General features: G+C 37.5%; 2 protein-coding genes across 2 annotated transcripts in view; one reads left to right on the top strand and one right to left on the bottom strand.

The window, feature by feature from the left end:
* Positions 1 to 2,820, bottom strand: part of REXO5 (RNA exonuclease 5) — a 42,682-nt gene extending 39,862 nt beyond the window's left edge. The window contains exons 1-2 of the mRNA XM_063429490.1: positions 2,698 to 2,820; positions 1,155 to 1,301 (exon numbers count right to left, since the gene is read on the bottom strand). Of these exons, the coding sequence (XP_063285560.1) occupies positions 1,155 to 1,295 (141 nt within the window). The 5' untranslated portion in view covers positions 1,296 to 1,301; positions 2,698 to 2,820. The remainder of the gene's footprint in view (positions 1 to 1,154; positions 1,302 to 2,697) is intronic.
* Positions 2,821 to 2,894: 74 nt separating this feature from the next.
* ERI2 (ERI1 exoribonuclease family member 2) lies at positions 2,895 to 14,028 on the top strand. Its single transcript, XM_063430375.1, has 10 exons — positions 2,895 to 2,934; positions 5,315 to 5,382; positions 7,826 to 7,896; positions 7,980 to 8,060; positions 8,624 to 8,751; positions 9,611 to 9,767; positions 10,057 to 10,157; positions 11,318 to 11,399; positions 12,136 to 12,224; positions 12,401 to 14,028. Exons 2-10 carry the CDS (start codon positions 5,360 to 5,362, stop codon positions 13,754 to 13,756), a joined length of 2,088 nt encoding a protein of 695 aa, XP_063286445.1. The 5' UTR covers positions 2,895 to 2,934; positions 5,315 to 5,359; the 3' UTR covers positions 13,757 to 14,028.
* Positions 14,029 to 14,380: the final 352 nt, after the last annotated feature.

Below are 14,380 nucleotides of genomic sequence, written 5' to 3'. Positions count from 1 at the left end.
ATAAGACTTGTACAGCTACTGTAGACCAGTTAGTTTAACACATCCTATTCTAAACACCACAAAGTAATTTTTATTTATTGCTGCTAATTATACCCATCAAAACATCTAACAAATGTCCAACTAATACGTAGTTATTTAAGTTAGTACACGGAGGTCATCAGTACTGGCAAAACTAAAAAGATGGCAGCCACAAAATTATGGGATTGGATGTACATGCAGCAGGCAGCACCAAACAGAAAGACCAATCTGTTGGTTGTTTCAGCTGCTCAATATAAAACTCATACTAAATACCTTTATACGTGAGGCTAGCTTTGGTTCTTGGGGTATCCTGATGAAATATATTTAACCACAGAAAGTGACAAGAGATGGTGGCAGTGAGAGACTCTTGTCTTGCCAACAGATTGCAGTCTGGCGAGAGGGGGAATGGGGGAGTTATTTACTAAAATAAGAACTGCTGGGAACTCAAAGTGAATTTTAAATGTAAGGCCAGAATAGCCAAACCGAACACAAGAAGGACTTGGAGAATTTTTATAAACCGGCTACTTTAGGCTCAATTTTGAAATTCATTTTGAATTCCCAGCGAGTCCCATATTAGTAAATAACCCTGTTAATGTTACTGCAATGAAAAAGTCTTGCTTTGCTGAAAGAAATGAATCTCAATGTTATGGCAGATGGTGGTTGCAAATTGCACTAACTAAGGTCATTGACAGTTTATCCAATACCAGAATTTATGAAGAAATATCTTATGTGATGATTGGCATGCCGAATAGGGATCGCAAAGTATGGACAATATGATCACGGTTTGCAAAAACCTGCAGCCAGGGTTTCTACACTTTGTCCATGAATTCTGATTTTTATTTTCCAAAATCTCTACTGTCTTTTAGATGATGACGGTGTGTATTGTTATTTCTTTGCCTGATTTTAATGGGTAACATCTTGTGATGTGTACTTGTGCAAGTCACTTTGCACTGTATTGTGACAAGATGATTCCTTGTACTATTTTCTTTCTCTTTTGTGTTTGTGTATTGACAAAATCCTTCAATAAAAATAATACAATGAAAAAAGTAGACTGCACAGATCAGAGGTGTTTAAAGCCCACTGACTAAGGGCCAGAGAGGCAGCCGCAGCCTAATGATGGCTTATGTAACGGTTACCTTCAGTCTTTGCAGCTCTGCACCGTTGATTTTCTGTCTGGATACTGACTCCACGCGCTTTTTCTTCTGTTTTCTTTCATTTACATAATCATTATTGGGTCTCTTGCAATCATTGAAATTATTTTCATGAGCCATATTCATCAACAGCTGGGCAGGCAGAATTAAAACAACAACAACAATAACAACAAAAAAAGTCATAAAACAAAAAGAGTAAAATAGGATATATATGTATACAGAATAGTATAGACTGAAAAAAAGGTTGTTGTTGTTTTTTCTTCTTAAAAAAAAAAAAAAAGGCAACAACTCAATAGAAATCAAACCTACACACACACACACACACACTCTGAGACATCCCTTTGAATTAACCCACAAATTGACTTTAGTAAATATTGGCAACTGAATTCTGAATTGTTCACCAAATTTAGCAAATCTGGCGCTCACTGAGAACTTTGTGAACATCCATGTAAATGTAATCAATACATTTCAGCAGGAACAGGTCAGAACCCACCTAGATAGATTATTTTAAATATTTTCAAACTGAATAGCAAATTCATGGTAAAAAAATGAAATTAAAATAAACTAGGTTTGTGCCTTTTACTTATTATATATATTGCAAAAATTAATTAAAACGGCATTCCAAGCACCATACATTCCAGTCTGTTAGTTTAGAATGTCTTATCTCCTTCTCTGTTCTGTAGCAGAATTGGGAAGAGACGACCAGCAGACCCCAGGTATTAAGTCAAGCCATTCAAAAAGGGGTTGTTTCCTTACAAGAGGGGGGTGTCAGGGCACCATAACCACTACAGAAATCTATAGCGGTTATGGTGCTTGAAGTGTTCCTAAACAGAAGCATTTTTAACAGTGACACTGCAGCGAGAGGCATAATCTATATTTCGAAACCACTTATTTACAATAAAGCTGTTTTGGTGCTTCGAGTATTGCGTTAATAACATCACGTAGATGATTGGTTTTCAATCATTGTGCCACAAGCACACGAGGGGTTATATGTAAACAGTAATTCGGGGACAAATGTCTAAAATTGGGACTGTCATCTGCAAACTGCTCCATTTTTAGAATTATGTACACAACCCTCATTCCGGGTTGTAATGAATTAAAAACTAAGTTCTTAAACAGTCTTTTTCTTATATAAGTGTCCTCATTATAACTTTGTTTCCATTCTGGCAATTAATAAAAACAAATAAGTATACGTATCCCTCTAGCAAGGCTTCCGGGAAGCAGAAGTCTAAAAGTTGGTGATAAAACTAAGAGAGAAGAATCCTTTGTCCAAAAAAAGATGGGATCTTCTGACCTAGACCCCAGAATGTACTGTGAATATATTACTATGACAGGTCTATTTGGGATACACTTACTGTGAGAGGTGTTATAGTAGGAGTGCAGTACTACACATATCCACACAGTAACAGGCTGATATTAAACTGATACTAAACTCTGAAATAACATGCAAACCTTGACAATACACAACCCTTCAAAAAAAATTGTGATTATTATTATTATTACAAGACTCCTTAAATCCATTACTTACAATCCCAGCGTTTTATCTATATGATTTCGGTTATAATATAAAATCCCAGCACAGGAGTTGCCTATCAGACACACTCAATGTGCAGAAACCAGAATTCCAGCGACCATCGATTACTTTTCCTGCAGCACTCGGCCCATGCTCTCAGCCACGCTCTACCAATCGATCCCCGAACACTGCCAGCTGAGCGGTCGCTTCCGGTTAGGAACCGGAAGTGACGGCTGCAGTATGGCGGAGGAGGTAAATTTGAATTTTAAAGTTGGTTGTGAAGTGGTTCTGGCGTCTGGTAGTCTTTCGATGGTCAGTGGTAAAGTGGCTGCTGTTTATCGTTTCTGCTGTTTGTTGTTGTAGGCTCAGTTTAATATCAGGGCTGTCCCTTTTAGTCACATCACGGACACTAATCTCAGTATTACTGACCCCACTATTACTACCTTCAGACTGAAACAGGATATAGGGACACAGTGCGTTATCTTCTAGGCAGGGGTGATATGTGTTTACTCTGCGATGGGTCATCCTTTATTTACCATTTTAGTGTAGTCTCAAGTTACTGATTTAGAGTTTGAGTTAAAGAGACAGTATAGGCATCAAAACATCTTTAGCTTAATTATTATTATTATTATTATTAAAGCGCCAACAAATTCTGCAGCGCGCACAGGCAGCTTTGGTGTACAGATCATGCCCCTGCAGTCTCACTGCTCAAGTCTTTTCCATTAAGACGGTGTAAAATCTGGTTGGAATCGTCACTGTTAAAACTTCTTAATTTCTTCTTGTCTTCAGTTGACGTCTTTTGTATATATAGTCTTGGGCCAAATATAATGCTCGCCACAATAATATATGTCTATATTATTGAAAAGTACTAATTCTCAATCTGACTTACGGTTTCTTCAGGCTTATTCTTAGTTACGGATACATAATAAAACAACAAATGATGTTACAGGATAATGGACATTCAACAGCAGATGGTAATTGCTGGACTTCTTTACATCTTTACATCGAGAGAGAGCCAAGAGACCTCGTGTCTCTTTGTTCAGTTACTATATAGAAGTGCCATAATGACGTCAAACTAGAACTCTAGCCATATAAGGACAAAACCCCCAAATCCACATTCCAGAGCTCTCGGACATAGAAAGCCTTGTGACTTATAGCATCTGTAACTTATGTCAATCCACACATCCATATATAATCAATAGAAACATAGAATATGCAATATTCTACAGACGGTAAATCACTTTCATTTCTGTTTATATAGCCATACCTCCTCTTGCTGTGGTTGGCACAGCCTCCATGAACAATGGTTTCATTTTCAATCAGATGTTGTCTTGCTTTAGTTTTTTTTTCCTGCTCTGTAAATTGATCATAACTCAGAAGGCTCCTTTCAAGTTCTAGAAGGCTATTAAAATCAGGAAATAAGAAATTCTACATTTAAACAGACTGGGCAATAAAGGAAGTTTAGACATTCAATCTCTGTTTACAGAAAGTGTTTAGGGTGGCTGAGTAAGTCATATATAGGGAGGTGTGATTGGGGCTGCATAAACAAAGTGATTGAATGCCTAAATGACAGGGAATTAAGCAGTGAGACTGGAGGGGCATGATCTATATATCAAAACTGCTTAATTAAGCCAAAGTTGTTTTGGTGCCTATAGGGGTCCTTTAAGGGTCACTGGCTTAAGCATACCTCCAAAGTATCCCTCTTTGTGAGGGACAGTCCATATCTTGGGCACAAATAACTCTGTCCCTGTTTTCTAGGAGCTCCATATTGTTCTTATGAATGAGTGTATAACAGAAATCCACAGCAATAATACTCACAGTAATGTCAATAAATGTGCTTAGAAATCAGTCTGTGTAAATAAGATACATTGCTCTTGTTCTAAATTACATTTTAGTTGCAAAAACTATTAGTGCATCACCAAAACCTTCTCAAACGAGTGTTCACTTCACTTAAGTGAGAATTGTTGGGAATCAAAGTACCCGAACTGTAAGCATAGCTGAATAGGAGACTGTTTCTATTTTGGCATTACATTTTCTGTTTAGTCAATAATTCTCATTGCAGTAAAATCTCAAATCTGAGATTACTCTTAACAAAGGTAATAAAAGCCTTTTCTGTGGCTCTTTATTGTGGAATCACAGCTGCGAAATGTTGATAAAAACGTGCACAAGCATATTCTTTACTTTGTGTTTTGTTCTGTTGATAAATTATGAGTCTACCTAAATGTTTTCCAAAAGCATTTTATGTTCATGTTGACTCTCTCAGGGTTGTTCACTGAAGTGTGCATTGCTGGGAATTCAAAGTAAATTTCAAAATGTAGACCAAAATAGGACAAACTCTCCAAGTCAGCTATGTTCCCAGTTCAGCTACTTTGGCCTAAAATTCGAATTTCACTCTGAATTCCCTATAATCCACACATTAGTGAACACTGTTTGTTCTCTCATTTTATCTGTATATTTCAGTGCATCTTGAAAACACTTTGATAAACAAATGATACGTGTGATTAACCATTCTTTTTTTTAATTTATTTATTTGGAATACAATTAAGTGCCCATTGTGCTGTTACACTGTTGCTTTAATTTTTTCCCCGTTGTTTATGGTTTATCTTATAACATCGTTATTTATCTTCCATAGGAGGTGTAAACGTGTAGTGGGATATTTTTCACCTGATGTTTTAAAATGGCAACAAAACACCTTGCAAAGTAAGTGATTGGATGGGTGGGGGGGAGGTTGTGATGTTTGTTTTACTCATGTGCTAACACTTTGAAATATTTAGGGGGTTGTTAGAAAACCACTTTCAATTTCCTTTTAAATCCATTGTGTTATGGAAATGTCGAAGTTTTTGATTATCTGTAAACGTATTTCTAAGTCTTCTTCAGCAGGATTGAGATTTCCAAAACTTGAGTTTTTAACATAAGGTATAATTGTCATCCTCATGATTCTTTACTAGTAGTGTCAGAAAATATCGGAACCTTGGGTTTGTGAGCATTTCCACAGCTCATTGACAGCTGGTTTTAGACATTCAATATGTGATTAGAATTTCCCAGACAATTAGGTGCAGTTTAAGAATGCATTGTGCCATTAAAAACATTATCTCACATTTAAGACTAGGATTAAAAATGTTATCTGCGTGGCGGAGGTAGCTAGAGAACAGAGTGGTCACACTTCTCTAAGCTCTGGGTCTCAACAGATGTATACTGAGCTTTTAAGGTGGAATCTGGTCCCATAAACCGACTGCACACTTAAACATTGGCACGAGACACGACAGTGGGCCGATAAACAAAAATGGCAAAAGCCGATAGAGGCCCTTGAAGTCGGGATATTGGGGATTTGCTGCGGAGTACACACAAGGCACATGGGCGCTAGCTGACGACTTCTTCTCTTTCTGCTAGAAGGATTTTCCTACTGATCTTGGCGCAGGGGCAGCATCTGGCCTACCACCAGAGCCGAAAACTGGAGAACTGGGTAACAGCTGAACTGCTTCAAAAGATGCTGGCTGACTTACACAAGAACATCGCAGCTGACATGGCCTACTAAGGGCGCTTTTAAGACCGCTGCCTCTCAAAACACGAGGCTCGAGTCATGGAACAGTCCAGGATTTAGGGGTTACCTGGGTGTGTCTAAGGTGTTTAGAAAAATTAAAAAAAAATCACCTTAGAGTTTCAGCAGCATTTTTTTTAAACACCTTCGGTAATCCCTAAATCCTGGACTATTAGGTGTGCCATGAGGAGAGGGTTGAGAAGCACTGCTTCAGAAGACCAACACAGGAGGTACAACTTGAAGGTCAGGGGCTTACCCAAATCAGTGAGACTTGCTGATGCAACCCACTTCATCAGACGTCTCGTTGCCTCCTAAACAAGCAACAGCCTTGAGACTTCATGGCATGTTTCAGCTACCGAAACCAGTGAGGGCGCCATGGCCACGGCAACTACATACCTCATCCTTCACTCTCAGTTTCTTCAGGAAATGGCCTCGCTCCTCACTGTTTTTCGGGAGAAAACCCCACTACTCTCTGAAGGCTCATCGCTGTCCATCTTTCCGGATCTCACCAAGAGCACCCTTACTTGGCGTAAGTCCATGCAACCACTCTTACATCACCTTCGCACTAGAGGCATACCTTATAGATGGGGGCTGCAAGGGTGCTTCTTTTCTCCCACGGAGAGACTACCTATAGAGTGCATAGCTCTCAGGGGTTTGAATCCCTACTGTCCACCTCGGGACTCATGATACCTTTGACCTCGAATGGGGTAAGCTTGTCACAGCTGGAACTAGGCACCATCCCTGAGTTTACTGACCAGGGCACTGACATGAGGGACTTACCCCAGAGGCAAGAGACCACTTGTCCTCCCTGAAGGCTTGACTTTCCACCAATATCTATTGTTATATCCAACAACTGTTTGAGATGTTATCTTTTTTCTTAATTTTTTCTTATTCTTTTATTTTTATTATAATAGCTCCCATACCATGAGTTTAACCATTAAGGACTGGGAGTTAATGTTCTGTTCTCTGTATTTACTTATTTTAGCCGAGTTATGGCAGTTACTGGATATACTCACTTTTTTCAGCACTTGCAGATGATACTGGCGTTTCGTTGCTTCTCCTTTACCCCTCCTGCCCCCACCTCCTGTCAGTTGTTGACTTTAGTTCACCATGTAACCTCCTGAGAAGGTAATGTTTTCCCTAGTGGGCACAACCGTGTATGCAAACTTAGTCTTACTTTGGCCTTGCTCCTGTACCCACTGGGGGCACACTAAGTACCTATCAATTTTGGCTAAACTGTTGTTTGTACATACAAAAACTCATGCTGCATGCAGACTTCTATGTGATTATGTGCTCCAATTACGGGATTTACGCTTCCTTAATTTTTTGTTGAGCTCTTATTGCTATGTCTTGTCTAATTCACGTGCAGGATGACAAAAATAAAGAATTAAAAAAAAAAAAACTTTATCTCAAACTAGACAAAAACAATAGTATCATGTCTTCCCAAGCTATGGGTGTTTTCTAATGTATTGTCTGTATGCTAAAGTACTGACTCCATAACCTGAGGTTTGTAATGATGCACACTTTAAAGTTGTAATATCAGGTACAAAACACATGTGAACTGCAGACCTCTTAATAAATGTTTTTTGTTTTTTTTATGTTTAGGCAGCTTGGTTTAATAAGGAGAAGCTCTACCTTGTGTACAAAGTCAAACAGTGTTTTTAGTCCAAAATCCAGTAAGTTCTCCTTTTGTTTTCTTTTCGTCTGTGTGTCTGCTGTGCACTTAATTGTATATAGTGATTCTTATTTTCTGTTACAGAACAATTTTTTGAGTACTTAATAATAATTGACTTTGAATCAACATGCTGGAAAGATGCAAAGCATTATGGGCAAGAAATCAGTGAGTATTCAAATGTTTAGGGCTAAACCTTATGCATTGTATTTTTCCTTTTATATTGAACTGGTTATTTTTTTTTAATCCATGTGCAAACTGAAAATACCAACTGGAACTGTAATAGTTTACAAGAACTTACTTATTTCACTTTTTCACTCAAATTTTGAAGTGGAAAAACAAGTCCTTAACTATATTTTTTTAGTGGCAGATCTGTTGATACAGCTTAGTTGGAGAATATCTTTGAATCAACTACCTTGGCCTAAATGTTCAAACCAGGATTTCATATCACTATGACTCGGTTTCATTGAATAAACTCCTAGGTAACTCATAAATGGTACTTTAATCCGTTTAATAACTCTACGTAGAAAAGCAATGTAGACAACATTAACTGGAAATGTTTTGACATTTTTGAACATCATGGACTTTAGTATATTTGGAGTCCTCCTAAAATCACTAGTTAATTTATCATAACCCTTTGTATTAAATATTAGCCATCATTAACATGTTCCATTTTTTTTTTTTTTTTTTTTAAGATAAACATTGCTAATGGTTATATTTTATACTTGCAGTTGAATTCCCAGCGGTATTATTAAATACTTCAAATGGAGAGATTGAGTCAGAATTTCGCACTTACGTACAGCCTCAGGAGCACCCTATTCTTTCAGACTTTTGCACAGAACTAACTGGAATAAAACAGGTAACAATATTTTGCTCCTGTACTCACACCTGTCTCATCCTCCCCACTGTGTTGGCCTTTTCCCCAAATCCAGTGAATCTTGAACTACAAACCCCATACACCAGTCTGTGAAAGAGTCATAACACATGTCTGATTGTTTAGTTTACTTTTATTTATTTTTTAATTCATTAGAAATGTAAGGTTATATCCATCACGTTTTACAATCTGAAATTAGGCTTCAGTGTGAAAGTAATACATGTATTATAAAAGCAGACATGTTGTGTATATACAGTTAGTTTGGCCATATAAAGGACCACTATAGGCACCCAGACCACGTCAGCTCAATTTAGTGGTCTGGGTGCCAGGTACCCCTAGTTTTAATCCTGCAGCTGAAAGCATAGCAGTTTCAGATAAACTGCTATGTTTACACTGCAGGGTTAATCCAGCCTCTTGTGGCTGTCTTTCTGAGTAAATCACACTTATATGATGCTGGACGTCCTCACGGAGTTCCGCGTCAAAAAAGACCCCCATAGGGAAGGCATTGAGTAATGCTTTCCTATGGGCAGGTTTGAATGCCTGTATGCGCATTCGGCTCCACTTGGAAGCTGACGTTGATGATGGAGGAGAGGTCACCAGTGCCTTGGGAGCCCGGCGCTGGAATAAGGTAAACAAATGGTTGATTAAACATTTATTCGCCGCGGAACGGGGCCCTAGTCATCTAAACTGTGACTAGGGCTCTATAGCGTTAGGAATACATATGTGTATTCTAACGCTATAGTGTTCCTTTAATTAAACAGGAGGTATGCTGTATGTTCAGATTTAAGAAATCACCCAGTTGCTTTGTATCAGATTTATTACTTTTGGATTCTTTTCTTTACAGCAACAAGTGGATGAAGGCATTCCTTTAAGGATCTGCTTGTCCCAATTTTCCAAGTGGATACAGAAAATCCAGAAGGATAAGCGGATAGTTTTTGTTACTGCTTCACCAGCCCATCCTACATCAGGACAAAAGTTGTGTGCTTTTGTCACTTGGTCAGGTAAATTTCAACAATGATACAGGAGGATTTGACAGCTTTGAGTAGAGAACATATTCTTGCAATATGCATAGAAAATATTATTTAGGCATTGATTATCCTTGCACAAAATAAAGGTAGTCTTTTTGTGTGAGTGATGCTTTTCCTAGATTGATTACCCTTCTACCTTTTACCATTAATGTAATGCTTGTAATCTTATAATCTCAAATTGATTATAGTTGTATTTTCCCTCTTTTCTCCATATATCATAAATCAGAGTGAATCTGTGACACTCTTTTTTTTTTTCATACAGATTGGGATTTGGGAGTCTGTTTATTGTATGAATGCAAAAGGAAACAGCTGAGAAAACCTGACATTTTAAATTCATGGATTGATCTCAGGGCAACTTACAAGGTGATGGAGCACAGTATGATAATCAGGATGGTAATCTCTTCAACTGATGGAGCACTTTACACATATACCAGGGTGTTGTTTTCCTTAAAGGGACACTATAAGCACTCAGACAACCACTACAGGGGCTTCCAACGAAATAGCAGAGTAAAGCCCTACTATTACAAACAGATGGTCTCCCTGAACTCACTCACATTTCCAAGAGCAGGCTGGAGCTACAACATTGCTACCTAATTGATTGGCTACTAGGCCTATCAGTTAAGTAGCATGGAACCCTTGGTTTCCCGCTTCAGATATACATTTTTCCCCCTATATTTGCATGCGCAATAAGGATTGCTCTTGTTCCACTCACAGGAGAGGGGGCCGAGGAGTGGGCTGCACATGGTTGATAGCTCTGCCCATCCTGAAATGCAACCTGGTTCACTAAACAGTGAACCAAGCTGTGTACAAACTGTTGCTGTTGCAGAATGGCTTCTATCATTTTAAAGAACAGTTGAAATCATCCGCTCATCCGGTGACTTGAATTGCTCTTTTTGGATAAACCACTTATCTTATAATTCCTTGCTGGACAGAAACTTATGGGTTAAAATCTCTTGTGATTTACAAATGATGGGACTTTCTTCTGCTACCCTTTATGTGCATATAACACATATATGTATGAATAAAATATTTATAATAGAAATACATTTAAAAAAAAAATATATATATATATATATATATATATATATATATACTTTCTTTTTTGGGTATAAGACCTTGTGCCCAGCTAGCACTGTTTCAGAAAAATGTCCCAGATTCATTTATTCTATTAGGAATACCTAATTTTTATTCTTTTCATTTGGTTGCTTTTTCACCAGTTTCTGTTAAATTCATAATATCTCCTTTTTTGATAATTTCACACATTGCCTTTTCAGAATTTCTGATGTGTTCTGCTGCAGAAATTCATATTTACATTTTGATACATCAAAGTACTTCACTATCCTCATTCATACATCAGTATCCTCATTCATACCTTTTACCATGTTTGTGGGTAGTTGTAGAGACAAATTATAGATCTCATGATAAGAAACCTTTCTTATGAGCTATTCACAGAAGTGCCTCAAAAAGGCTGAATTGTCCTACACAAACTGCAATTTTTACATTTTATTTCATGTTCATTTTAGCTTTTCTACAATCGGAAACCAAAGGGCTTAAATGGCGCGTTACAGGATTTAGGAATTGAGTTCTCAGGAAGAGAGCATTCAGGTATGACTTTGTTGTTTAGTTATAATAAGAATATATATTACATTTTTATTATTTAAAGGTTTGCTAAACACGGGGAAATGACCGTTGTGGAAAGGGACTTAAAGGGATACTACAGGCATCAAGGCATGTTTAGCTTGATGGAGCTGTTTTGGTGTATAGATCATGCCCCTGCAGTCTCACTGCTCAATTCTCTGCCATTTAGGAGTTAAATCACTTTTGTTTCTGTTTTTGGAGCCCTGGCCACGCCTCCCCTGGCTGTAACACACACAGCCCTGCATGAAAATGGTTTCATTTTCAATCAGGCAATTTTAACCCGATTTGCAAATTGAACTTTAATCACACTCAGGCTCCTGCAGCTTGGGGTAATGAGGAAGCATTAAAATGGATATGTCATGACATGCTTACCTGCATTCCATCCTGTCTTCTGTTTACTCATAAAGTAAAGTAGTGGACTACTTTGCCTTGTATATTTTTCCTCCACTTGACAAACGATGGAGCTTAAGGCAAGCTCCATCTCCTTTTTGTCTGTCTTCCACTGTTTATCGTGCATCTGGGAGGCAGGAGAGCGATAAAATGGAAAATAAGAAATAAAACGCCAAACTATTGCATTATGGAATGGTAGTAAATGAAAATAATGATGTTTGCTTCCCTCTCAATATATGATGCAAGTTCATGTTTTTATGATGATCGTAATTATATATTAAAGTGTTTTTTTTTTTTTTTTTTTTCTTTAAAGGGTTGGACGATTCCCGCAATACTGCAAAGCTTGCATGGAAAATGATCTGTGATGGATGTGTAATGAAAATTACCAAATCATTAGATCAGGTTAGTTGGTTCTTTAGGTCTCCTTTTTTTCTTCATTCAGCAAGTCACGAAATGTAACCCTATATGAGAACGACTGATGACGCTTAGTCATGAGAAGTAATGAGACTACTGTGTAGTCATTCCTTAAAGCATACCAGCCAATTTTGAAAAGTCTGGATTTTGTTTATGAAAATTAGGTGCGTCCCAAGATTTCCCCAGTGCGACCTCTACCGTTACCTGCTCAAAGTGCTTCTTGCTCAAGTGAGGATAATCAACTTTCAACAAAGATCACCGTTGATAAGGATTCTACAGAAAGAGAATTGCCTTCATCACATGCACATTACAGCATTATGAAGGCTCAAAAGCATGATTCCAATACCACTATTAAAAAAAATGATGGCACTAAGCAAGATGATGCAGCTAAACCTTCCAATGGAAACCAAAACCAAGACATACAACCACCACAAACATTAATTAATGGATTAACTACTACTCTTGGCAATGGACATAAATATTTTTTTTCAAGCCGAAACTCAATCAACAACTTAGAAAATACTATACAAATAGGGACCTTCACATCAACGCCTGTAGGCAACACCTCTTTTGGTCCAGGGCATTTGCTAATCTCTACCACTGTCTCAACGGTAAATGACATTTCTGGGTTGGATATTAGTTCTTCTTCGGACTGTCTAGCCATGGTGGCTGACTGGGAGGATGCTGCACTAATAGAAGACTCTCAAGAAAATCAAAATACCGAATCTACTGAACTGGTAGAAACCACTTTGTGTTCAGTTATGTTGCCAGACATTGCATCATCTTCAAAACATAATTTAGAACATTTTAATGTATTTAAAAATGAAAGTGATGCAGTACTGAAGCCTTGCGTGCCTCAGTCCAACTCTGTAGCTTATAAAAGTCCTGATACAACTATTTATAATGTCAAGCAACAGGGGTCCAATAGCTCAGCTTTTAAATTGCCCACTTCCTTTGCAAGCACATCTTCTAATAACTTATCATATGTTGGACAGAAAACAAAAACACCTACCTTATTAAATTATTTCCCCAAAAGGAAGCTTTCAAGTGTAAGCTTTTATTCTCCACCCAAGAAGCAGGCTTTTACTATACACGAAGATGAAGATTCGGCCCATAACAGTTTGTCTACAACCACCAGAGTTTCTCGGACTATTCCGTCTACAGTTTTAAATTCTACAGTGAATATGAGCAACTCTAGGTCAACAAAGGATCAACGAATTACAGCCCCCATGTGTAAGTGTGGTAGGAGAGCTAAGAAACTTACAGTTTCTAATATGGGACCAAACCACGGCAGAGCCTTCTACAGCTGTACCGTACGTAAGAGAACCGAAGAAAATAAAAAAGGCTGCGACTATTTCAAGTGGGAAGATACACTTCTGAAGGAGAAATCAGCACATACTTCAGCACTGTTGTCCACCAGTGGGATTTCAGTTTCATCTCGCACAAGCTTTCTTTCTTCGGGTTCCTCCTCTGCTTCTAACAGATCATTTACTGGTTTACGACCATCCATGAGAACATGAAGAGAAACTTTCTTTAAAGTGAAATTATACAAAATAAGTTTGGCAATGTTTTATTTCTTGTGCATACTATTTTCAAGTGTGTTGATTTAATTACATCTTCTGATCTGCGTGAATAATTGACTCAAGGAAAGTTTCCTATTTGCAGGCTACACTTTAGATGGCATGAGAACTTAAAATCTAAAGTTAAGTAATTTTAATATTTGTTTTATATTTGCATTCTTATCTTTGCAACCATGTCTAGACATGATTTGTCACTTTAACATAGGTCTTTAAAAGCCGTGATTTAACCCAGGATTACAAAGTACATCTAACAGGCAACATGGCAGTTAAATATAACCGTATGTTTATGATTTAAAAAAAAAATTAACTTCAGATTATCAAATCTACAAGTATATTTTTCTTAAAAGAAAATAAATGGTCTTTTTTTTTTCCAATAAAAGTAAAATGATAATTCTAAGGTACAATACTGTATACTGTAAAGGCATGGTTTTGCACTGATATTGCATACACATCCTGTCTATAACAAATTTTTAATGCAAAAAAAAAGCTATCATGATAAATATTATAAGAGTGAACTATTTTCCTAACAGATGTAAATATATTCGTACATTCACATGTACTTGG

This window comes from Pelobates fuscus, chromosome 8 (genome assembly GCF_036172605.1).
Source record: "Pelobates fuscus isolate aPelFus1 chromosome 8, aPelFus1.pri, whole genome shotgun sequence".
NCBI classification, from domain to species: Eukaryota; Metazoa; Chordata; class Amphibia; order Anura; family Pelobatidae; genus Pelobates; species Pelobates fuscus.
The sequence above is the reverse complement of the archived record's forward strand: the minus strand, read 5'-3'. Positions and strand labels throughout refer to the sequence as shown.

Excerpts from the sequence above, each read along its gene's own strand:
- ERI2 (XM_063430375.1), top strand. The coding sequence starts at position 5,360 with ATGGCAACAAAACACCTTGCAAA. Across the intron at positions 11,400-12,135 it reads CTCAGGAAGAGAGCATTCAG|GGTTGGACGATTCCCGCAAT; the intron begins GTATGACTTTGT and ends TTTTCTTTAAAG. Across the intron at positions 12,225-12,400 it reads TTACCAAATCATTAGATCAG|GTGCGTCCCAAGATTTCCCC; the intron begins GTTAGTTGGTTC and ends TATGAAAATTAG.